This window comes from Bufo bufo, chromosome 5 (genome assembly GCF_905171765.1).
Source record: "Bufo bufo chromosome 5, aBufBuf1.1, whole genome shotgun sequence".
Taxonomy (NCBI): Eukaryota; Metazoa; Chordata; class Amphibia; order Anura; family Bufonidae; genus Bufo; species Bufo bufo.
In genome coordinates this window covers 248,404,795-248,431,774 of record NC_053393.1, presented here as the reverse complement: position 1 = coordinate 248,431,774, position 26,980 = coordinate 248,404,795, and the positions used below count along the sequence as shown (strand labels likewise).

At 40.3% G+C, this 26,980-nt stretch overlaps 1 protein-coding gene across 4 annotated transcripts in view; it reads right to left on the bottom strand.

The window, feature by feature from the left end:
- COBL (cordon-bleu WH2 repeat protein) overlaps positions 1-26,980 on the bottom strand; it is a 586,878-nt gene that overhangs the window by 68,403 nt on the left and 491,495 nt on the right. For all 4 annotated transcript variants that reach the window (XM_040433733.1, XM_040433731.1, XM_040433734.1 and 1 more), the window contains 2 exons: positions 6,784-6,893; positions 1,425-3,541 (listed from right to left, as the gene is read on the bottom strand). In XM_040433733.1, the coding sequence (XP_040289667.1) occupies positions 1,425-3,541; positions 6,784-6,893 (2,227 nt within the window). The remainder of the gene's footprint in view (positions 1-1,424; positions 3,542-6,783; positions 6,894-26,980) is intronic.

Sequence of the window (26,980 nt, the reverse complement as noted above, 5' to 3'; positions counted from 1 at the left end):
AATGGCACAGAATAATAATCATAAATCAAACTTTCACTTTTTAATACTTTGTTGCAAATCCTTTGCAGTCAATTACAGACTGAAGTCTGGAATGCATAGACATCACCAGTCACTGGGTTTCATCCCTGGTGATGCTCTGCCAGGTCTCTACTGCAACTGTCTTCAGTTCCTGCTTGTTCTTGTGGCATTTTCCCTTCAGTTTTGTCTTCAGCAAGTGAAATGCATGCTCAATCGGATTCAGGTCAGGTGATTGACTTGGCCATTGCATAACATTCCACTTCTTTACCTTAAAAAACTCTTTGGTTGCTTTTGCGATATGCTTTGGGTCATTGTCCATCTGCACTGTGAAGCGCCGTCCAATGAGTTCTGAAGCATTTGGCTGAATATGAGCAGATAATATTGCCCGAAACACTTCAGAATTCATCCTGCTGCTTTTGTCAGCAGTCACATCATCAATAAATACAAGAGAACCAGTTTCATTGGCAGCCACCACCATGCTTCACTGATAAGGTGGTATGCTTAGGATCATGAGCAGTTCCTTTCCTTCTCCATACTCATCTCTTCCCATCACTCTGGTACAAGTTGATCTTGGTATCATCTGTCCATAGGATGTTGTTCCAGAACAGGCTTTTTTAGATGTCGTTTGGCAACCTCTAATCTGGCCTTCCTGTTTTTGAGGCTCGCCAATGGTTTACATCTTGTGGTGAACCCTCTGTCTTCACTCTGGTGAAGTCTTCTCTTGATTGTTGACTTTGACACACATACACCTTCTGTTCTTGATCTAGCCAACTGTTGTGAAGGGTGTTTTCTTCACCAGGAAAATAATTCTTTGGTCATCCACCACAGTTGTCTTCCGGGTCTTTTGGTGTTGCTGAGCTCACCGGTGTGTTCCTTCTTTTTAAGAATGTTCCAAACAGTTGTTTTGCTATCTCTCTGATGGGTTTGTTTTGTTTTTTCAGCCTAATGATGGCTTGCTTCACTGATAGTGACAGCTCTTTGGATCTCATCTTGAGAGTTGACAGCAACAGATTCCAAATGCAAATAGCACACTTGAAATGAACTCTGGACCTTTTATCTGCTCATTGTAATTGGGATAATGAGGGAATAACACATACCTGGCCATGGAACAGCTGAGAAGCCAATTGTCCCATTACTTTTGGTTTCTTAACAAGTGGTAGGCACATATGCAAACTGTTTTAATTCCTACACCGTTCACCTGATTTGGATGTAAATACCCTTAAATTGAAGCTGACAGTCTGCAGTTAAAGCACATCTTGTTTGTTTCATTTCAAATCCATTGTGGTGGTGTATAGAGCCAAAAATTTTAGAATTGTGTCGATGTCCCAATATTTATGGACCTGACTGTACATACATTTATTTATGTTTTTTGTAGAGAAATCCATATAATACGTGTAACAGATTACCTGAATTTTCCGAAGCTTCTCTTTACCTTCCCCAGACTGAATAGCTCCCATTAGGGCACTATGAATTGAGGTATTCTTTAGCACAGGTTTCTGCACAACTGGTCGGAATCTTGTCTTAGATCCAAAGATATTACTGCTACTAGGACTATCTGGTTCATCTATTACTGTTGAAGGTATAATATCAATATCATATTTTTCTTCATTCTTAGGGGTTACTACAGTAGCAGGAGTTTTTATGGGGACAACTGAATTGGCTTGTTCTATTTTAACAGACTTTTCTCTAACAGCTTTCAAGAAGGCATTTGACGGCAGGCCAGAAGCTGGTCGAGAAACACGGAAAGACTCAGCTGGAGCAGAAGAATATATGTTTGCACTTTTAGTTGCACTTGTGTTCTCCAAAACACTCTGTGATCTATTGAAGCCATTCTGTTCAGACAACGACTTTTCTTTTTTAACTTCCATAAGTTGCTCATAACCAGAAATTATTTTAGCTGCGGGTTCCATTTGGAGATTTCTATTTATAAATTCCCCATTACTATTGCTAGAACTTTTCTTTAGATGTACAGTTGCTTCTTTCATAGCTTTAATTTCAAATTTTGGCTCCTCTACAATGTTTCCGTTGCTTTTTGACTTTTTGTTCCCATTATCACAGATTAAATCCAGTTTGGCCTCTGAAGTTTTTTTATTTACAGGCTCTGTATACTTAGATATAGCAGATGCAACATATTGGCTAGATGTCCTCTTGGAAGATTTTAGAAATGGCAAATCTTTTCTTTCCTTGTTTGGTTGCTCAATAATGATTACTTTTCCTTGCAAAGTTGTTGATGACTGAACTGGTTTGGTCTGTGGTAATACATAAGGCCTTTCATTAGTTGTAGTTTGTAGGCCAGTTTTTTCCTTCATTATGCTTTCAATAATGGTCATGTTTTCATTTAGACCTTTTGTAGGTTTTGTTTGCTGTATTCCATAAAATTTGCTATCAACTGTAGGTTTTTCAAATGATGCTTCTGTTCTTCCCTTAATTGTATTTTCAATTATAATCATCTTTTCCTGAGGAGTTGATGATTTTGATGCTGATTTTGTCAGCAGCATGTGATTATTAGTATCCTTTAATTTATTATCAGGTATCTGATGGCTTAAACCCATAAATGGTGTTGAATTTAGTTTATTTTCTGGTACTTGATTTGGCTTATAACTTTTTATGGAAACTAACTTTTTGACAGTTTGTTCTTTTGACTCCACAGCTTGAGATTCCAAAGAATTTGATCTCCAGAACTCTTTAGCTCTTTCCAAAAGAGGCTTCTCAACGAGAGTCTCATCTGTTTCATTAATGAAAGAATCTTTCAAATGGTTTTTATCAAAAGAAGACTGTGGGCTTATTAGATTCCCCTGATCATCTATCTTAATGGCGCTGGCTGAAAGGGAAACCTCTCTATCATATTTTTTTATATCTGGTTTAGGTGGGACAACTGTAAAAGTAGTCATGCCTACTTTTGTTTCATATGTTTGTTGTCGCCATAGTACTGGTCTAGTGGACTTTGTTGTCTTATGGACATTATTTAAAGAACGGTTCTCTTTCATTTCAATTTCCTCTTTATGTTCTGGAACTATGTTAGTTACGTTGATGGGTGGTCTGGTTTCTGGTAATACCTTGGTGGAAGGAGCAGGTATTATTGTATTAGATGACAGATTTTCTTTAATAATATATTGCTTTTCAGATGTACTGATACTGGAATTATTTCTAGATATATCTGATGTATTGTGATTTTCCAAATGTTTTAAATATTCAACTTTAGATTTTCCTTCTTGTGAAATAGACCGATGAGTTTTATATGCTATATTATTTATTTTCTGTGTTTTGTCTACTTCTGGAGGCACACCAATGCTCTGGCTGCTAGCAATGGCCAAAGATTGCTGTATTTCACGGTATTCCTTTACTGGAACAATGTTGTGCGGATTGTACTTCAATGCGTTTATTTCTGGAACTTCATCTATTATTGTCACAGGAACAGCAGCACTGTGTTCACTGGATTCATTATAATGACTTGACTCTTCCCCTACAGGACTTGTTCTAGTACCAGTATGGTTGCTCTCTTCAATGTCTCCATCATCCATATCTGAAAAGTATATAACATGATTGTACTAGTCAATAAACCTAGATCAAAGGATAAATTATTAGAGGGGATCACTTAGTGATCTGTTGCTTCATTCTGCATTTAACTGCAAATAAGCAGTTAAGGGATTCTCTGGCATCTGCTTGAAAATTGGCCCATTAAATTAACCCATGGAGGCAAGAATATTAAATTAGTCTGATTGCTATGCTGTGGATGTCACTGGAAGGCACTTTGGATGTTACTGGGGGCACTGTGGATGTCACAGGGGTCCGTGCACTGTGGATGTCACTGGGGACACTGTGGATTGCACTAGGGGCACTGTGGATTTCACTGCGAGGCACTTGGCGACACTGTTGATGTCACTAGGGGCACTGTGGATGGCACTGGGGACACTGTGGATGCACTAAGGGCACCGGATGGCACTAAGGGCACTGTGAATGGCACTGGGGGCACTGTGGATGTCACTTGGTGGCACTGTGGATGCCACTGTGGACACTAAGGATGTCAGAGGGGGCACTGTGGATTTCACTGCATGGCACTTGGTGACACTGTTGATGTCACTAGGGGCACTGTGGATAGCAGTAAAGGCACCAGATGGAACTGTGGATGTCACTTGGTGGCACTGTGGATGCAACTGTGGACACTAAGGATGTCAGAGGGGGCACTGTGGATTTCACTGCATGGCACTTGGTGACACTGTTGATGTCACTAGGGGCACTGTGGATGGCACTGGGGACACTGTGGATGCACTAAGGGCACCGGATGGCACTAAGGGCACTGTGAATGGCACTGGGGGCACTGTGGATGTCACTTGGTGGCACTGTGGATGCCACTGTGGACACTAAGGATGTCAGAGGGGGCACTGTGGATTTCACTGCATGGCACTTGGTGACACTGTTGATGTCACTAGGGGCACTGTGGATGGCAGTAAGGGCACCAGATGGAACTGTGGATGTCACTGGGGGCACTGTGGATGGCACCAGGGGAACTGTGGATAGCACTGAGGATGGCACTGAGGCGGCACTGTGGATGGCACTTCGAACCCATAGAAGTAAATGGCTCTGTAAAAAAAGCGGGTCACACACAGACCGTATACTTGTTTAGCGGATCTGCGACTTGCAGACCGCAAAACGGATATGGTCGTGTGCATGAGGCTTTAGATACGCATATCAGTAGGCAGTATTGCACATGAGAATCTTTGATACAGGAACAGTAGATTGTACTTTTTATCCAGAATGAAGCAATGGATCGCTAAATAAAAAAGTATCCAGCTGAACTTGCCCTAGAATGCATTGTAACTGATTAACAATGAATTTCCTGGTGACTGATTCCCTTTAAATCCACATTTATTGCTGAAGAGAATTATAAGATTTTATGAAGGTGTATATTTCATGCACCACAGTTTTAGTACAGTACGGAGGTTCTTTTGTGTCCTCATGCAAAAATCACAACATTTTAGACAAATATGTTTTGATATATTTATCCTATATAATCATTTCCTTATAATTATCTAAAGATAGATACATAATTATTAATTAGTATTTATGTTTATCTCAGCCATATTTAAATTTGCTTATTGTGGATTTTCCAAGAACAAATGCTGTACGTTTGTTCCAAGCACTACTACTCTTTCAGTAAATGAATGGTTTATGACATTGTTTCAGATTCTGCGTCTTGTTCTTGTACTTACATTCTATTAAAAACACTTCCCTACTGAACCATATTTATCCCTATCTTTCAAAATATTTAAAACTTTCAATAATTTTGCCCCTTTTCCTTCTTCACACCAGGCTATGCAAATTAACACTGCATACAGTATAAGGCTACTTTCACACCTGCGTTCGGTGTGGATCCGTCTTGTATCTGCACAGACGGATCCGCACCAATAATGCAAACGCTGGTATCCGTTCAGAACGGATCTGTTTACATTATTCTTTAAAAAAAAAAAAAAGTCAAAACGATCCGTCCTGACTTACATTGATAGTCAATGGGGGACGGATCCGTTTTCAATTGCACCATATTGTGTCAGCGAAAATGGATCTGTCCCCATTGACTTACATTGTAAGTCAGGATGGATCCGTTTGGCTCCGCATCGCCAGGCGGACACCAAAACGCTGCAAGCAGCGTTTTGGTGTCCGCCTCCAGAGCGGAATGGAGGCGCAACGGAGTCAAACTGATGCATTCTGAACGGATCCTTATCCATTCAGAATGCATTGGGGCTGAACTGATCCGTTTTGGGCCGCTTGTGAGAGCCTTGAAACGGATCTCACAAGTGGACCCAGAAACGCCAGTGTGAAAGTAGCCTAAGTGTATCTTTGACACCTTCTATAATTTTGTGTATCCCATTTTTGGATCCATTCTATTCTATCAATGACTTGCCATGAACATGGTACTCCACAGGTGGTCTTACTAGAGCTCTATAGAAAGGGATCACAATCCCTCTTTCAACTGTTCAACCTCTAGCTACGAAATCTAGCATCCTATTTTTTTATCCCTACTTTTAACAAATTTTAAAGAGATCAGTAAAAAATTATTTTGTCTCAACACTCCACATGGTTATGTGTTCCAGTTCTTGTAATCTACAACCTGGTTGCAACGCTCAAGCACTGTAACTAGGTTGGAGATTACAAGGAACGAGACACATAACTATGTATAGTGGTGAGACAAAATAACTGTTTTATTACTAGTTTGCTGTGTTTAACTGAGTGAACTGTGCATCATTTACTTCATAGCTCCGAGTCCACCCAATATATTTACTTGCATTTTTTTCTATAATACAGGAAAGAGAAGAGTCTGGTGTGACATTATTATGTATACATGAGCAATGGAAGCAATGCATGGCACTATTATTCAGATATTTTATGTATTATTATGTGAGCAATGCAGGCACTATTTTTGGGCATAGTGGGTTCTTATTAAAAGGAAATATTTTGAATTATTTGGGAACTGAATGGGATCACTAAATTTTATCTACTGGCTCTAATTTTTATTCAGTCAAATTTGGAATGGGCTGGGATGTCAAGAGCAGGAATAAGAGTAATCTATGGTCACTATACAGAATGATAAAGGATATTGTGCTTTGCTAAGTTCTGTCCCTGTGCAGCTATAGTAAGTCAAGAGTAAAGAACCAACAAGTTTTTTTTATACTTTTTAGGTCAGAAAATTCCTGCGAGTCTAAATAGCCTGTTATAAATTATACCATGACCATTGTATCACTAGTGAGAACATTTAACATAGGCCAGTACCTTCTGAGTCTTCATCAAGCTCTGCCAGTGTCTGCTGGAATTGTGCAGCTATAAAATGTTCTTCATCCCCACTTTTAACTAGAGACACTTCATCTTCTGCTCTGATAGAACTGCAAAACATTTGTGTTCATGTTCATTTAGTTTAAAGTAACTGTAATGAAAACGTATGCTCAACATTATCCAATGCACAGTACAATACAGCCACAATAATGCCTAAGGTTTTATAGCTTACACATAGCAGTTATCTTCTTATGTACTATTAAGGTCTGTTTACACAGGTTGATGATAGGAGCAATTATTGGGAAGGAACGTTATGAGGAACACTTATTCCAGATAAGTACCCTATGTAAATGTAGCACTGATCACCTGATGAACAAGCTCACGTGAACACCAACTTCTTAATTTTTAAGCAGCAGTTTGTTCTGTGTAAATAACTATCTGTTGCCCAGAGAGGACAAATGGGTACGGGAGCAAGCGATGACAGGTGCAATTGCTGCACCATAAAGCAGAGGTGATTGCTGCATGTAATTGCAGCTCTCACTTATGTTCTAGATTTGTTCCTGTAACTTACCTGCACAGTCAGCCCGTGTAAAGGAACTTTAAGAATTGACAGGAAAGGTATGTCTGTTATTTTGCTGTTAATAAATAATTAAAAGACTGCACCCATGATTTTATATAAATGTACAAAAGTTTTCTATTGCTCTATTATTCTCTTCAGACCAGTCAATAACAAGTCAATGACAAGTCAATAACTCGTGTTTTTACATTTGCATTTTAACTTTTTTACCAGTTAGCTATTTAGGGAGCTGTTTAATAATTTCTGCTATGTGGCTTTAAAAGGGGTATTATGGTTGACAGAAATTACAACTATTGGGTGGGTCCTACCACTGGGCCCCCCACAGATCATGAGAAGGGGACCCTATACCCCTGAGGGCCCCCTGAAATTTCTGGACCGGCAGGTTGGGCATGCGCACTGCTGCTCCATTCATTTTTTGCGAGAGTTCCAGAAAATGTTTTCAAATTGACAAGTAAAACTTTTACAGTACAAAGCACAGTGGTGTCTTTTGTTCGCTTTGTATATTATTGGTTTGTGTATATGTGATATGTACACTATGCATCGATAACACTGGGAAAAAAGTGCAGAAAACCTTGTAAACAATTTAGTTTTATGTCTTTACACAGTAAGTGTAAGCAGAGTGTGTTAGTCTACAGTCTCAGAAAAGACGCCTTTTTAAAATACCAGCAGGCTATAAGGTGTCCCTAGAGGCAATACAGACAGTGGTGTAAATTAATGGGATTCTGAAACAGTCCCCGTATTAGTTAGCTATAGAAGAGCGTAAAACCCTACATTTGCATATAAGAAAAAATGGCAGAACACAAACTCTCTATAGCTTTTGCATCAGAACCTTAGAGCCTCAAATTAAATAGGTTTTCTGGCGGTTTACAATTCTTATTTAACCTCTGAAAGGGAAAGTATCATCGGAAAAAGAATTTTTGAGATTATTTTTAATTTCACAAACTCAATATCTATATTAAAATAAAAACATAAAATCCTGCAGTTTTCACACTAGCCAAAAAGCCAAAAATAGGCGCCATGTCAAAAAATACAAATGGGGAAATTGGCTTTCTACTAAATTGACCCTAGTGTGCGTTGTATATTGGGGTTGAGCGCCTAGAAGGCAGCCACTGACTTTCCAGGGAGTCTTCACAACCACACACCTATACCTGTGCTTTGAGTTCCTGTGAGAAAAGTGCATTACAAATGTTTGTCATTCTTGGTCTGTACAGATCACTTTACTACAGTAATCTGCTTATCATTAACCCCTTAGGGACACAGCCTTATTTCACCTTAAGGACCAGGCCATTTTTTGCAAATCTGACTAGTGTCACTTTAAGTGGTGATAACTTTAAAACGCTTTGACTCATCCAGGCCATTCGGAGAATGTTTTTTCGTCACATAGTGTACTTCATGACACTGGTAAAATGAAGTAAAAAAATTTCATTTTTATTTATAAAAAAATACCAAATTTACCAAAAATTTGTAAAGAATTGCACATTTCCAAGTTTCAATTTCTCTACTTCTATAATACATAGTAATACCTACAAAAATAGTTATTACTTTACATTCCCCATATGTCTACTTCCTGTTTGGATCAATTTGGGAATGATATTTTATTTTTGGGGGATGTTACAAGGCTTAGAAGTTTAGAAGCAAATCTTGACATTTTTCAGAAATTTTCAAAAACCCACTTTTTCAGGTCTGAAGTCACTTTGTGAGGCTCACATAATAGAAACCACCCAAAAATGACCCCATTCTAGAAACTACACCCCTCAAGGTATTCAAAACTGATTTTACAAACGTCGTTAACCCTTTAGGTGTTCCACAAGAGTTAATGGCAAATGGTGATAAAATTTCAGAATTTAGATTTTTTGGCAAATTTTCTATTTTTTCCAGTAACAAAGCAAGGGTTAACAGCCAAACAAAATGCTATATTTATTGCCCCGATTCTGTAGTTTGCAGAAACACCCCATATGTGGCCGTAAACTACTGTAGGGGCACACAGTAGGGCGTAGAGGGATAGGTGTGCCGTATGGTTTTTGGAGGCCAGATTTTGCTGGACTGTTTTTTTGACACCATGTCCCATTTGAAGCCCCCCTGATGCACCCCTAGAGTAGAAACTCCATAAAAGTGATCCCATCTAAGAAACTACACCCCTCAAGGTATTCAAAACTGATTTTACTAACTTTGTTAACCCTTTAGGTGTTGCACAAGATTTAATGTAAAATAGAGATACAATTTCAAAATTTCACTTTTTTGGCAGATTTTCCATTTTAATATTTTTTTTCCAGTTACAAAGCAAGGGTTAACAGCCAAACAAAACTCATTATTTATGGCCATGATTCTGTAGTTTACAGAAACACCCCATATGTGGTCATAAACTGCTGTACGGGCACACGGCAGGGCGCAGAAGGAAAGGAGTGGCATACGGTTTTTGGAAGGCAGATTTTGCTGGACTGTTTTTTTTTACACCATGTCCCATTTGAAGCCCCCCTGATGCACCCCTAGAGTAGAAACTCCAAAAAAGTGAACCCATTTCAGAAACTATGGAATAGGGTGGCAGTTTTGTTGGTACTAGTTTAGGGTACATATGATTTTTGGTTGCTCTATATTACACTTTTTGTGAGGCAAGGTAACAAGAAATAGCTTTTTTGGCACCGTTTTTTTTTTGTTATTTACAACATTCATCTGACAGGTTAGATCATGTGGTAATTTTATAGAGCAGGTTGTCACGGACGCGGCGATACCTAAGATGCATCCAATTTATTTATTTTTGTTTTAGTGTCTCCATAGTCTGAGAGCCATAGTTTTTTCAGTTTTTGGGCGATTATCTTAGGTAGGGTCTCATTTTTTGTGGGATGAGATGACGGTTTCATTGGCACTATTTTGGGGTGCATATGACTTTTTGATCGCTTGTTATTACACTTTTTGTGACGTAAGATGACAAAAAATGGCTTTTTTTACACCGTTTTTATTTTTATTTTTTTACGGTGGTTATTTGAGGGGTTAGGTCATGTGATATTTTTATAGAGCCAGTTGATACGGACGCGGCGATAACTAATATGTATACTTTTTTTTTATTTATGTAAGTTTTACACAATGATTTCATTTTTGAAACAAAAAAAATCATGTTTTAGTGTTTCCATAGTCTAAGAGCCATAGTTTTTTCAGTTTTTGGGCAATTATCTTGGGTAGGGTATGATTTTTGCGGGATGAGATGACGGTTTGATTGGTACTATTTTGGCGTACATGCGACTTTTTTGCTCACTTTTATTACCTTTTTTGGGAAGTAAGGTGGGCAAAATTTCAATTTCCTCATAGTTTTTATTTTTTTATTTTTATGGCGTTCACCATGCGGGGAAAGTAACATGACCGTTTTATAGATCAGGTTGTTGTGAATGATCATGGAGATCCCCTCTATGTCTCTACAATAAGGATCTAGCACTGGTTGATTTACCATTCTTTGAATATCCTAGATATCTTATAATTGTACTAACTGCTAAGGACAAACATGAATATTGCACTAACTGCTAAGCTCAAACATGAATATGTTTGCACTTAGCTTTTTCTGTTGCCTAATTAAACAAACTTGTTCATGTTCTAGTTTTGTTGGTGGAACTTGAGAATATGAGAACTCAAAATGTAAAAATGTACAAACCATTTCTGAAATCCCTGGAACGCTTAAAATAGAAGTAAGATAAATCATAGGAATGGATTTCCCATCAGACTGTGCATAAACATTTTCTCATGTGTCAGGCACACAAGGAAGGATAAGGAAGTATTTCTTTCCGATAATGAATTCCTGACATGCTGGGCATTTCTCCGAGCAAGATGTTTAACACTGGAGTTAATTGTATTGTTGCCAACATCTGCACTTTCACTGCAGGACACACACTAGAGATCTTGGGTAAAGTGGTTTGTTGAGGAAGTAGTGGCTACAGTGTGAAAGCATGATGGCTGGCGTTACAGATCAACTTCTTTATTTATACTGCCAGTGTGCCATTTAATACTTTGGCTAAATTAACTTCATACCTAATTCGTACAATTTTCTCCTTATTCATGCACAATACATTTTTTATGTTTCCTATAACCCTCATACAAAATAAATTTATGAAATAACTGCTAAAGTAAGAAAAGGTAAACGGCGTCTCATTGCTATAATTGAATTTTTTCCTTTTTTTTCGTTTTTATTTTTTTTAAACAAAGACAGTAAAGGATTCTTAAACCTTTACTGAAAGCACAAAAGGTGCAGGCTAAAAATCATTTTTTCAAATCATCTTTATTAAAAATAATGAGGCGTTATCTCACAAAAGGTTAACTGTTTGTCTAGCTGTGTGACTGGTACTTTCAGTTTGTGCCGTTATCGAATAAACCTTATCTTTAAATTACTAAACGTCATAAACACTTATTTAAAGGGGTTCTCCAGACTTTTAATATTCCTCAGAATAGGTCATCAATATCAGATCAGCGGGGATCCGATCAGCTGTATGAGGGGAAGGCACATGCCATCTCCTTTCTCTCTTCCTGCTTGCCATCGACATAGCAGCAGTGAGCTGATATTGACCTATCGTGAGGATCGGTCATCAATATTAACCACTTCACATCTGGGCCATAAGTTCCAATAACTTTGGAACGCTTTTACTTATCCAAGCCATTCAGAGACTGTTTTCTCGTGACACATTGTACTTCATGATAGTCATAAATTTGAGTCAATATATTTCACCTTTATTTATGAAAAAATCCCAAATTTACCAAAAATTTTGAAAAATTCGCAATTTTCTAAATTTTCATTTCTCTGCTTTTAAAACAGAAAGTGATACCTCATAAAATATTTATTACTTAACATTCCCCATATGTCTACTTTATGTTGGCATCATTTTGGAAATGTCATTTTATTTTTTTAGGACGTTAGAAGGCTTAGAAGTTTCGAAGCAATTCTTAAAATTTTTACGAAAATTGACAAAACCCACTTTTTAAGGACCAGTTCAGGTCTGAATTTACTTTGTGGGGCTTACATAGTGGATACCCCCATAAATGACCCCATTGTAGAAACTACACCCTTCAAGTTACTTAGAACTGATTTTAAAAACTTTGTTAACCCTTTAGGCGTTCCACAAGAATTAATGGAGATAAAAAAAAAATATTCACTTTTTTGGCAGATTTTCCATTTTAATACAATTTTTTCTTTAACACATCGAGGGTTAACAGCCAAACAAAACTCATCATTTATTACCCAGATTCTGCGGTTTACAGAAACACCCCACATGTGGTCATAAACTGCTGTATGGGCACACGGCAGGGCGCAGAAGAAAAGGAGCACCACATGGTTTTTAGATGCCATGTCCCATTTGAAGCCCCCCTGATGTCCCCCTACAGTAGAAACTCTCAAAAAGTGACCCCATTTTGGAAACTAGGGGATAAGATGCCAATTTTATTGGTACTATTTTTGGGTACATATGATTTTTTGATCATTCATTATAACACTTTATGGGGCAAGGTGACCAAAAAATTGGTTGTTTTAGCAAAGTATTTATTTATTTATTTTTACCTGAGGGGTTCGGTCAAGTGATATTTTTATAGAGCAGATCGTTACGGACGTGGGGATACCTAATATGTATACTTTTTCTTATTTATTTAAGTTTTACATTCATTATAACACTTTATGGGGCAAGGTGACCAAATTTTTTTTTGTTTTAGCACAGTATTTATTTATTTTTACAGCGTTCACCTGAGGGGTTCGGTCAAGTGACATTTTTATAGAGCAGATCGTTATGGACGTGGGGATACCTAATATGTATACTTTTTCTTATTTATTTAAAGGGCTTCTGTCACCCCACTAAACAGTTTTTTTTTTTTGGTAACTTATAATCCCTATACTGCGATTTATGCATACACACTGTAATTAATCATTTTGGTTCAGCAGATTCTGTTAAAAACGTACTTTTAAAATATGCAAATTACCTTGCTACCAGCAAGTAGGGCGGCTACTTGCTGGTAGCAGCCGCATCCTCCTATCCTAAAGACGCCCCCTCCGCATGTTGATTGACAGGGCCAGCGGACGGGATCTTTCTCTGCTGGCCCTGTTTGCATTCAAATTCTGGCGCCTGCGCCGTACCTGTCTTCAGTCGGCGCAGGCGCACTGAGAGGAGGACGCTCGCTCGGCCGCTCCTTCCTCAATGCGCCTGCGCTGGGTGTAGATGCGACGTCATCGGCGCAGGCGCATTGAGGATGGAGCGGCCGAGCGAGCGTCCGCCTCTCAGTGCGCCTGCGCCGACAGGTACGGCGCAGGCGCGAGATCTTGATAGCAGACAGGGCCAGCAGAGAAAGATTCCGTCCGCTGGCCCTGTCAATCAACATGCGGAGGGGGCGTCTTTAGGATAGGAGGAGGAGGATGCGGCTGCTACCAGCAAGTAGCCGCCCTACTTGCTGATAGCAAGGTAATTTGCATATTTTAAAAGTACATTTTTAACAGAATCTGCTGAACCAAAATGATTAATTACAGTATGTATGCATAAATCGCAGTATAGGGATTATAAGTAACCCAAAAAAAAAAGAACTATTTAGTGGGGTGACAGAAGCCCTTTAAGTTTTACACAATAATAGCATTTTTGAAACAAAAAAATTATGTTTTAATGTGTCCATGTTCTGAGAGCTATATATATATATATATATTTTTTGAGTGATTTTCTTATGTAGGGGTTCATTTTTTGTGGGATGAGGTGACGGTTTTATTGGTACCATTTTGTGGGACATACGCCTTTTTGATCACTTGGTGTAAGGTGACAAACCGGATTCCAAAAAAGTTGGGACACTATACAAATCGTGAATAAAAACTGAATGCAATGATGTGGAGGTGCCAACTTCTAATATTTTATTCAGAATAGAACATAAATCATGGAACAAAAGTTTAAACTTAGAAAATGTACCATTTTAAGGGAAAAATATGTTGAATCAGAATTTCATGGTGTCAACAAACCCCAAAAAAGTTGGGACAAGGCCATTTTCACCACTGTGTGGCATCTCCCCTTCTTCTTACAACACTCAACAGACGTCTGGGGACCGAGGAGACCAGTTTCTCAAGTTTAGAAATAGGAATGCTCTCCCATTCTTGTCTAATACAGGCCTCTAACTGTTCAATCGTCTTGGGCCTTCTTTGTTGCACCTTCCTCTTTATGATGCGCCAAATGTTCTCTATAGGTGAAATATCTGGACTGCAGACTGGCCATTTCAGTACCCGGATCCTTCTCCTACGCAGCCATGATGTTGTGATTGATGCAGAATGTGGTCTGGCATTATCTTGTTGAAAAATGCAGGGTCTTCCCTGAAAGAGATGACGTCTGGATGGGAGCATATGTTGTTCTAGAAACTGAATATATTTTTCTGCATTGATGGTGCCTTTCCAGACATGCAAGCTGCCCATGCCACACGCACTCATGCAACCCCATACCATCAGAGATGCAGGCTTCTGAACTGAGCGTTGATAACAACTTGGGTTGTCCTTGTCCTCTTTGGTCCGGATGACATGGCGTCCCAGATTTTCAGAAAGAACTTCGAATCGTGACTCGTCTGACCACAGAACAGTCTTCCATTTTGCCACACTCCATTTTAAATGATCCCTGGCCCAGTGAAAACGCCTGAGCTTGTGGATCTTGCTTAGAAATGGCTTCTTCTTTGCACTGTAGAGTTTCAGCTGGCAACGGCGGATGGCATGGTGGATTGTGTTCACTGACAATGGTTTCTGGAAGTATTCCTGAGCCCATTCTGTGATTTCCTTTACAGTAGCATTCCTGTTTGTGGTGCAGTGTCGTTTAAGGGCCCGGAGATCACGGGCATCCAGTATGGTTTTACGGCCTTGACCCTTACGCACAGAGATTGTTCCAGATTCTCTGAATCTTCAGATGATGTTATGCACAGTTGATGATGATAGATGCAAAGTCTTTGCAATTTTTCGCTGGGTAACACCTTTCTGATATTGCTCCACTATCTTTCTGCGCAACATTGTGGGAATTGGTGATCCTCTACCCATCTTGGCTTCTGAGAGACACTGCCACTCTGAGAAGCTCTTTTTATACCCAATCATGTTGCCAATTGACCTAATTAGTGTTAATTGGTCTTCCAGCTCTTCGTTATGCTCAAATTTACTTTTTCCAGCCTCTTATTGCTACTTGTCCCAACTTTTTCGGGATTTGTTGACACCGTGAAATTTTGAATCAACGTATTTTTCCTTTAAAATGATACATTTACTCGGATTAAACATTTGATCTGTCATCTACGTTCTATTACAAATAAAATATTGACATTTGCCATCTCCACATCATTGCATTCAGTTTTTATTCACAATTTGTTTAGTGTCTCAACTTTTTTGGAATCCGGTTTGTATTTTTGACACAGTTTTTATTTTTTATTTTTTATGGTGTTTATCGGACTGGGTGGATCATGTGATATATTTATAGAGCCGACGGTCACGGACGCGGCAATACCAAATATGTCTATTTTATAATTTTTTTCTATTTTTAACTTTTTTTTTAAATTCCTCACTTGGGGATTTTTTATTTTTTTTTACATGTGAAACCTTTTTTTTATTTTTATATTTTAACACTTTATTTTTTTATTTTACACTCTTCGTCCCCCATAAGGTCATACAAGACCTCTAGGGGACATTTAACTTAACTTTTTTTTTTTTTCCACTACTGATATAGTAGCCCCAGTTACAGTGGATATACACTCCCCAGAGAGGCTGTACAGCACTATACTGTGCTGTACAGCCTCAGTGCAGTAGTGATCGAGGTCTGTATAAGACCTCACAGCTCCTGAACTCTCCCGGCCCCGGTGGGCTCGGTGAGCGCTGTGTATACAGCGATCTAGAAGGCAGGGACATCTGGGAACTGTCCCTGCCTTCTCTAAGGGTTGCCCTGCTGTCACTGACAGCTGGCAACCAGATCAGCAGCTGCACGATTACCGTGCAGCTGCGATCTCTGAATGGACATTCTAAAACATCCATTCAGAAATAGAGAACCACCTCCCGGACATTTATAGTCTATGGGTGAACGGGAGGTGGTCAAAAGCCCGGAAAACCCCTTTAAGACACATCAGTAAGAGAAGAATTGAGCTATAATTAGTGTTTAGGAGGTCAGAAGTCTGAGATAAGGAGCAGTCAACTGAGCTGCCTGATGGAACAGAGTGAAAAATTAGAGCCTAGAGAAACTCAAGGCAGCACAGAGACAAGGGTTTGACATTTTTAATAAAGACCAATTGAAAAAATAATTTTGTTTCAAAAAGAGTATAATGCAATAATAAAACAAAAAATGCCCCCAAAAGTGCACATAGTTTGTAACATTTTTGTCCCTATACAATATTAAAAATAAACTGAAAAAGCTGTTACACTTTAAGCATATTTAAATGTTGTCATGTAACTTTTTGACATGCCATGGTATAGTTTGTAAACTGAGTTTTCCAGGAAATTATTTTAAAAATAGGACTGGAATGAGTTAAAAATAACCAATGCTCACCCCTATCGATCTTCCATTACTGCTTCAGTCCCTGCTGTCCTGGACTCTACCATAGAGAATTGCTTGGACTGCCTGCCACCCAATCACTAGCTGCAGCAGTGACCCACTTTAGCCAGTGATTGACCGAGTGGGCAGTCCAAGCTATTTCCTATTGTCACGGCGGACAGGATACAAGATACACAGAAAATAAACAAACAAGTGTCTAGGCAAGAAGCTGGGGATAAAGGTCACCTCCTGACAAATCCCTACCAGCTTTCCCTAGACTTCTATGCCCACGTTTAGACCCTGATGGTGGGAATAACGTGTCCTCGTGCCTAGGCTGAAGATACCCTAAAATCCCTAAGATGGTGAAAGGGGGAAAGAGGCAGCCTGCTCCCTCAGAACCTGGAGGGGGCAGGCGTCTCTCTAACAGCCTAGACAGACAACCACAAGAAAACAAAAACCAACTTAGCTTTACTGAGCAGGAACAGCTCCTTCCTTCCTCTGAGCCAGACAGAAGCTATAACCCGCAAAGGACACTGGGAGAGGGTGTAATTTAAACTCAAACCAACGACCACACCCAGTGCACCTGAAGGGAGGCAGATATAGCTCAACTCCAAAACAAAACAAAAAGGCTACACCCGAGCTGCTAACCTGGCAGACCTCCGCACATAACCTATGTGTCAAGCCCAGGAGCAGGAAGTCAAAAGCAGTAGAGAAGGAATGGCAGCGGCGGGGGATCAGTGACAATGTTATTTATTTATTTTTAACTCATCCCACAAACATTACAGCTGTATTCTAATGGCCAATGGGTTGCTGAAGCTGTTTTTTTTAACATTGATTATATTTGAAATATTCCAAACCACAGTTATAATTGTGGGTCTCAGAATATAGACCCCAACAAGTGATACTTTTTTAGAATGTCTTTTGTATTTAATTTAGCATTGGAGTTATATGTACTAGTACATGACTAGTCTTTAACGTGAATCCTGACAGACTACACTACAGCAAAGCATTGTTTTGGCTTCAAATTTCCACACATTTCATCAACACAATTTAACATTCCTTTTCATGCAAGTCTAGGCATAGATGGAAACCACAGAAAAGTATGTTTCCCTTCTAAGCAGAACACTTTGCAGTGGTTATCTTTGACGGTTCATCTTTGGTTTGCTCTCAGGAATAATATGTCCTTGACTCCTACCACATTTAACATATGAAATAGCAGAGATTATTATATATCAAAATATAAAAAATTAACTCCACTATGATCACATTTTCTCAAGTTACATTTGCCAAGTTCCTGGGAACTTGCTTTTTCACAGCTTAGTGGCAGTTTAGGGCATGAGATACTCTATGAGGGGGGCTCCATCTTCCTAGAGCATACAGTACTTCCACACAGATGTGAATATATGCCCATTACCCCTCCCTCCCTCCCTGAGTAAGCAAACAATGGAGCATCAGGATTTGGTTCCCACTACAATGTGGCCAAATTGATGTTCTACTACTGCAGGTGTTTAATAGGATTTATGGAAGAATGATTGGCACCTTAGACCGCTGTATGGACTGTACTATGGAATGGACAAACAACTGATAGATGATATGTTATAGTTGGTGATTGCTGGGACTATACAATTAACAGGCCGAACTGGAAAATGTCTTTTTTAGGCCTTATATACTATGTTACTATGTTACTATATGAACACAACTGTATGGCCATGACTACAGATGAAATGATTATGTAAGTAGTACTAAAATGGGATGTAAAACTAACACGTAGTTTGCTAATTTTTAGAGTCACTAACAGAACTAACTAAATTCTCATGCATTACATACTGAGTTATTTCAGATTTTGCTGCAGTTTTGACCATATGAATTGAAAACAGAAAGATTTGTGGTGGAAATCCCCACTGCAGTTCAATTTCTGAATTCATATGGCTTTTTTTTAGCGTGTATTATCTATAATATACAGATCAAAAAATCTGAACTCACTACCTCAAGGGGGGACGCTACTAACTAATTAGTGCTTCCATTGTGGATGCGCTTATAAGTACAGGACAAGAAGTCCAGGGAGTGGTGAGTATGGCACCAATTCTACCGGTACTGTAGAAACCAGTACATTGTGCATGAGAATACATTATACGTGCATATAATATGTGCGTAAAATACTTTTTAGTCAAATGTTTCTTTAATAACAGTTGGCTCTGTAGCCTAATGGTTAGAGCATTTGCCTCCAATATAAAAGGTCTTGGGTTTAAAACCCAGGTGACTCCACATATTGAGCCAGCCACAGGGCAGGGGTTGGCCAATCATAGACAATCGGGGGCATATCTCTAGGCTATGCCACCATTGTCTGATAGGTGGAGAGAAGATTAGGAAAGCCATACTTACCCCCAGCAGCAACATTTCCACGATCCTCTTCACGTTCACATGACTGCTCCTGCAGCGTTTCCAGGGGCACTGTGGATAGCACTAGGGGCACTGTGGAAAGCACCGGGGGCAACGTGGCATTTGGAGGCACTGTGGATGACACTGGAGGCACTGTGGATGGCACTGGGGATGCACTGTTGATCGCATTGGTGGGCACTGTGGATGGCATTGGTGGGCACTGTGAATGGCATTTGGGGTGGGCACTGTGGATGACAAACTTATGAGGGCACTGTGGAGGTCACTGTTATGAGGCTGCTGAGGAGGTCACTGTTATAGGGACATTGTGGATGTCACTGATATGGGGCACTTTGGATGTCACTGTTATGGAGGCGCTGTGGAGGTCACTGTTATAGGAGCAGTGTAGAGGTCACTGTTATGGGGGTACTGTGGATGTCACTGTTATAGAGGCACTGTGGATATCACTGTTATGGAGGCGCTGTGGAGGTCACTGTTATAGGAGCAGTATAGAGGTCACTGTTATGGGGGTACTGTGGATGTCACTGTTATAGAGGCACTGTGGATATCACTGTTGTGGGGGCGCTGTGGATGTCACTGTTATAGGGGTGCTGTGCAGGTCACTGTTATTGTAGCGCAGTGGAGGTCACTGTAATTGGGGCGCTGTGGATGTCACTGTAATGGGGCACTGTGGATGTCACTGTTGTGGGGACACTGTGGATGTCACTGCTATGGGGGCACTTTGGATGTCCCTGCTATGAGGGTGCTGTAGAGATCACTGTTATAGGGGGCACTGTGGAGGTCACTGTTATTGGGCGCTGTGGGTGTCACTGTTATGGGGGCTCTGTGGAAGTCACTGTTATGAGGGCGCTGTGGAGGTCACTTTTACAGGGGCGCTGTGGATGTCACTGTTATGCGGGCGCTGTGGAGGTCACTAATGGAGGAGCGGTGGAGGTCACTGTTGGGACTGGACATATATATATAAATATACTAGCATAAGGCTTTGCACGGGTATATTTCATCTATTTCATTTAATGTTTGTGTATGTCAGTTACATCTACAGTACCCCGTCCCTTTAAAGCTGACCTAAAGCAGTGAAGAAAAATGGCTGGGTTATGGAAACCTGGTGTAAAACTGTGTGTATGTGGAGACTAAGGGTCTGCGAACTTAATTTGGCTGATAAGGGTCATGTGACCAGGCTTCTATTGGCTAATGCATTTTTTGCAAATATCTCACTCAAGGGATGTCCTTTTGAACAGCTCATTCTCAGATAGCAGGACTGTGCTGTCTGAGCGTGAGTTGCAGGAAGAAAGTCGCCGTCACTCCCACCCCTAAAGCTGACAGAAATTGATTCTTACCTTCATTTTTTCAATCCCTGTCGGCTGCAAAGTGGGAGGGGGCATGGTCTAACCAAATTGGGGACGTGGCTTATCTGGTCCTGGGGCAGGGTTTTTAAGTCCGTCTTTTGAGGGTGGCCTGGCTGGCTACCCTACCTGTCCCCTGAACTGTCACCTCCACAGCACTCCACTCCCTTAACAGTGTCATCCACAACACCCTGCCCCTTTAAAGCTGACCTGCAGCAGTGAAGAAAAATAGCTGGATTGTTATGGAAACCTGGTGTAAAACTGTGTGTATGTGAAGACTAAGTACCTGTGAGCTTCTATTGGCTGATAAGGGACATGTGACCATGTGTATGGAAGTTAGGATATGAAGAGAAAGACCTGCAGGCTTCTATTGGCTAATGTAGGTCATGTGATGTGCCATATTTGCATTTTTTGGGGAATATCTCAAGAACGGTACGTGCTAGAGAGCTGTGACCACCACAAGATTTCTTTCCAGGTAGCAAGGGATGTGTATACCAAGTTAAGCTGAAATCGATGGTTGCATTTTTGGGTGATAGTGGAACATACACACATACATATATACATACATATACGGTATATGTCCTTCTTTATATATATTTTTATATATATATATATATATATATACATATATACATATACAGTTGTGTTCAAAATTATTCAACCCCCACTGAAATTGAGTGTTTTGGCCAGTTTGACATTGATTTTGATCATTTCAGTCATCTTGTTTACAATTAAATAAAAGAGGCACTTGTAAGTCAGACAAATATAACATAACATTTATAATGAAATAACCACAAATGTCTTTTCTGTGCTCACATCATTATCAGTTTTATTCAACCCCCAAGTGACATTCAATCTTAGTACTTAGTACAACATCCTTTTCCAGTTATAACAGCTTTTAAACGTGAAGCATAGCTTGACACAAGTGTCTTGCAGCGATCTACGGGTATCTTCGCCCATTCTTCATGGGCAAAAGCCTCCAGTTCAGTCACATTCTTAGGCTTGCGCGCTGCAACTGCTTTCTTTAAGTCCCACCAGAGGTTCTCAATCGGATTTAAGTCTGGTGACTGCAATGGCCACTTCAAAATGTTCCAGCCTTTAATCTGCAACCATGCTCTAGTGGACTTGGAGGTATGCTTGGGATCATTGTCCTGTTGAAAGGTCCAACGTCTCCCAAGCCTCAGGTTTGTGACGGACTGCATCACATTTTCATCCAATATCTCCTGGTACTGAAGAGAATTCATGGTACCTTGCACACGCTGAAGCTTACCTGTACCTGTAGAAGCAAAACAGCCCCAAAGCATGATTGACCCCCCGCCATGCTTCACAGTAGGCAAGGTGTTCTTTTCTTCATAGGCCTTGTTCTTCCTCCTCCAAACATAGCGTTGATCCATGGGCCCAAACAGTTCTAATTTTGTTTCATCAGTCCACAGAACACTATCTCAAAACTTTTGTGGTTTGTCCACATGACTTTTGGCATATTGCAGTCGACTCTTCTTATTCTTTGGAGACATCAAGGGGGTGTGCCTGGGAGTGGAGGCCTTCATTACGCAGTGTGCGCCTTATTGTCTGAGCTGAAACTTCAGTACCCACATCTGACAAATCTTTTTTCAGTTCCTCAGCAGTTACACGGGGACTTTTCTCCACTTTGCGCTTCAGGTAGCGCACAGCAGTCGAAGTCAGCATCTTCTTTCTGCCACGACCAGGTAGCGTTTCAACAGTGCCCTTTGCCTTGAATTTGCGAATGATGTCTCTTGGTATGGTGTCTCTTGGTATGTTTAACATCTTTGCAATCTTCTTATAGCCATTGCCCTTCCTGTGAAGAGAAATCACCTCTTCTCTTGTCTTCCTGGACCATTCCCTTGACTTCACCATGTTTGTAAACACACCAGTAAATGTCTAGAAGGAGCTGAGTATCACAGTCCTTTTAAATCTGCCTAATTGGTGCTTATTATGCTTGATTGCTGCTCCTTGACATCCACAGTTGTTTTCAATACCTGATCGAAAACACTTGAAGAAATCACAAAAAAAACATTTAATACTGTATTACAAAAACAATTGATGTCATTTTAGTTGCATTTGGTCCTATAAAAAGTCCTTGTAAGATTTTATTCTGAACACAATTACAAATGTACACTAAATTCCCTAAAACCCTTTACAGCACTGGGGGTTGAATAATTTTGAACACAACTGTATATATATACACTGCTCAAAAAAATAAAGGGAACACAAAAATAACACATCCTACATCTGAGTTAATTAAATATTCTTCTGAAATACTTTGTTCTTTACATAGTTTAATGTGCTGACAACAAAATCACACAAAAATTAAAAAATGGAAATCAAATTTTTCAACCCATGGAGGTCTGGATTTGGAGTCACACTCAAAATTAAAGTGGAAAAACACACTACAGGCTGATCCAACTTTGATGTAATGTCCTTAAAACAAGTCAAAATGAGGCTCAGTAGTGTGTGTGGCCTCCACGTGCCTGTATGACCTCCCTACAACGCCTGTGCATGCTCCTGATAAGGTGGCGAACGGTCTCCTGAGGGATCTCCTCCCAGACCTGGACTAAAGCATCTGCCAACTCCTGGACAATCTGTGGTGCAATGTGACGTTGGTGGATAGAGCGAGACATGATGTCCCAGATGTGCTCAATTGGATTCAGGTCTGGGGAACGGGCGGGCCAGTCCATAGCATCAATGCCTTCGTCTTGCAGGAACTGCTGACACACTCCAGCCACATGAGGTCTAGCATTGTCTTGCATTAGGAGGAACCCAGGGCCAACCGCACCAGCATATGGTCTCACAAGAAGTCTGAGGATCTCATCTTGGTACCTAATAACAGTCAGGCTACCTCTGGCGAGCACATGGAGGGCTGTGCGGCCCTCCAAAGAAATGCCACCCCACACCATTACTGACCCAATGCCAAACCGGTCATGCTGGAGGATGTTGCAGGCAGCAGAACGTTCTCCACGGCATCTCCAGACTCTGTCACGTCTGTCACATGTGCTCAGTGTGAACCTGCTTTAATCTGTGAAGAGCACAGGGCGCCAGTGGCGAATTTGCCAATCTTGGTGTTCTCTGTCAAATGCCAAACGTCCTGCACGGTGTTGGGCTGTAAGCACAACCCCCACCTGTGAACGTCGGGCCCTCATATCACCCTCATGGAGTCTGTTTCTGACCGTTTGAGCAGACACATGCACATTTGTGGCCTGCTGGAGGTCATTTTGCAGGGCTCTGGCAGTGCTCCTCCTGTTCCTCCTTGCACAAAGGCAGAGGTAGCGGTCCTGCTGCTGGGTTTTTGCCCTCCTACGGCCTCCTCCACATCTCCTGATGTACTGGCCTGTCTCCTAGTAGCGCCTCCATGCTCTGGACACTACGCTGACAGACACAGCAAACCTTCTTGCCACAGCTCGCATTGATGTGCCATCCTGGATAAGCTGCACTACCTGAGCCACTTGTGTGGGTTGTAGACTCCGTCTCATGCTACCACTAGAGTGAAAGCACCGCCAGCATTTAAAAGTGACCAAAACATCAGCCAGGAAGCATAGGAATTGAGAAGTGGTCTGTGATCACCACCTGCAGAACCACTCCTTTATTGGGGGTGTCTTGCTAATTGCCTATAATTTCCACCTGTTGTCTACTCCATTTGCACAACAGCATGTGAAATTGATTGTCACTCAGTGTTGCTTCCTAAGTGGACAGTTTGATTTCACAGAAGTGTGATTGACTTGGAGTTACATTGTGTTGTTTAAGTGTTCCCTTTATTTTTTTGAGCAGTGTATATATATATATATATATATATATATATACATATATACAGTATATATAATTTTCATACTACTAAGATATATAACTGGGTGTAATACAGTATATACAGTTGCAAGAAAAAGTATGCGAACCCTTTGGAATGATATGGATTTCTGCACAAATTGATCATAAAATGTGATCTGATCTTCATCTAAGTCACAATAGACAATCACAGTCTGCTTAAACTAATAACACACAAAAAATTAAATGTTACCATGTTTTTATTGAACACACCATGTAAACATTCACAGTGCAGGTGGAAAAAGTATGTGAACCCTTGGATTTAATAACTGGTTGAACCTCCTTTGGCAGCAATAACTTCAGCCAAACGTTTCCTGTTGTTGCAGATCAGACGTGCACATTGGTCAGGAGTAATTCTTGACCATTCCTCTTTACAGAACTGTTTCAGTTCATCAATATTCTTGGGATGTCTGGTGTGAATCGCTTTCTTGAGGTCATGCCACAGCATATCAATCGGGTTGAAGTCAGGACTGGGCCACTCCAGAAGGCGTATTTTCTTCTGTTTAAGCCATTCTGTTGTTGATTTACTTCTATGCTTTGGGTCGTTGTCCTGTTGCAACAACCATCTTCTGTTGAGCTTCAGCTGGTGGACAGATGGCCTTAAGTTCTCCTGCAAAATGTCTTTATAAACTTGGGAATTCATTTTTCCTTCGATGATAGCAATCCGTCCAGGCCCTGACGCAGCAAAGCAGCCCCAAAACATGATGCCCCCACCACCATACTTCACAGTTGGGATGAGGTTTTGATGTTGGTGTGCTGTGCCTCATTTTCTCCACACATAGTGTTTTGTGTTTCTTCCAAACAACTCAACTTTGCTTTCATCTATCCACAGAATATTTTGCCAGTACTGCTGTGGAACATCCAGGTGCTCTTGTGCAAACTGTAAACGTGGAGCAATGTTTTTTTTGGACATCAATGGCTTCCTCTGTGGCATCCTCCCATGAAATCCATTCTTGTTTAGTGTTTTACATATCGTAGATTCGCTAACAGAGATGTTAGCATATGCCAGAGACTTTTGTAAGTCTTTAGCTGACACTGAGGATTCTTCTTCACCTCATTGAGCAGTCTGCGCTGTCCTCTTGCAGTCATTTTTACAGGACGGCCACTCCTAGGGAGAGTAGCAGCAGTGCTGAAATTTCTCAATTTATAGACAATTTGTCTTATCGTGGACTGATGAACAGCAAGGCTTTTGGAGATACTTTTATAACCCTTTCCAGCTTTATGCAAGTCAACAATTCTTAATCGTAGGTCTTCTGAAAGCTCTTTTGTGCGAGGCATCATTTACATCAGGCAATGCTTCTTGTGAAAAGCAAACCCAGAACTGGTGTGTGTTTTTTATAGGGCAGGGCAGCTGTAACCAACACCTCCAATCTCATCTCATTGATTGGACTCCAGTTGGCTGACACCTCACTCCAATTAGCTCTTGGATATGTCATTAGTCTAGGGGTTCACATTCTTTTTCTACCTGCACTGTGAATGTTTACATGGTTTGTTCAATAAAAACATGGTAACATTTAATTCTTTGTGCGTTATTAGTTTAAGCAGACTGTGATTGTCTATTGTTGTCTATTGACTGAGATGAAGATCAGATCACATTTTATGACCAATTTGTGCAGAAATCCATATCATTCCAAAGGGTTCACATACTTTTTCTTGCAACTGTATATATATATATATATATATATATATATATATAAAATCATATATATTAGCAGACAATAATAATTACAGTGTAGTGTATACACTATGTATACAGGACTAGAGAATGATACTGGGCTTATTAGAAATTTTAGTAATTAGATAACATCTATGGGACATGTACTATAAGTCTACAACTTTTCACCTCCCCATATGTGTAGGTTACAAAGATCTTATGCATATCAATACAATTTCCCCTACTCAGGTACCCACTGCATCAGAGTACCTCCGAAACCATCATACTCTGTGCACTTAAAAGCATAGCATGAGGACACTAAGTATCACACGGATTCATGGTGTCATCCCCTCAGCTCTGTGAACCCTCTGTGCTTCCTTTTACACATTTTAAAGATAAAAGTTTGGTTTCCACTCTCACCAAAAGGAGAACATATATATTTTCAAAAGCCTGTTAATGCACAAATCCTATGTAATTTTTGCTGAGTCTGAATGCCCATACATCACAGAATGCAGATAATTTATTTACAGGTGCTCTTTTGAAATTATTTTGCTAAAAGAAAGAAAAACGTAATGTTCTGCTCAGTAACAAGAATAAGACATTTCAGCACGGCTAGAACCCAGTTTAGTCAGCTTGCAGGGGCCAGATAATAAGCTCAGTTTAGTGGTGCATAGCTTGGGTCAGAGCCAGGCCTGGCACCCAGCCATTGATTATGGTCTACTATACTGTTTGATAAACTTTCCTCTAGAATAGCTACTTCACAAGTGCATGTGCATGAGCATAAAGATTCTGGTAGCTAGTATTCTACAGCCACTAATATTTATTTGCAGCAGGATACAGCAGTATGCAGTGTAATGATTCTACTGCTCCACTTAAACTGAGTATTATATGGTATTGGCAAATATGCCACAGCACA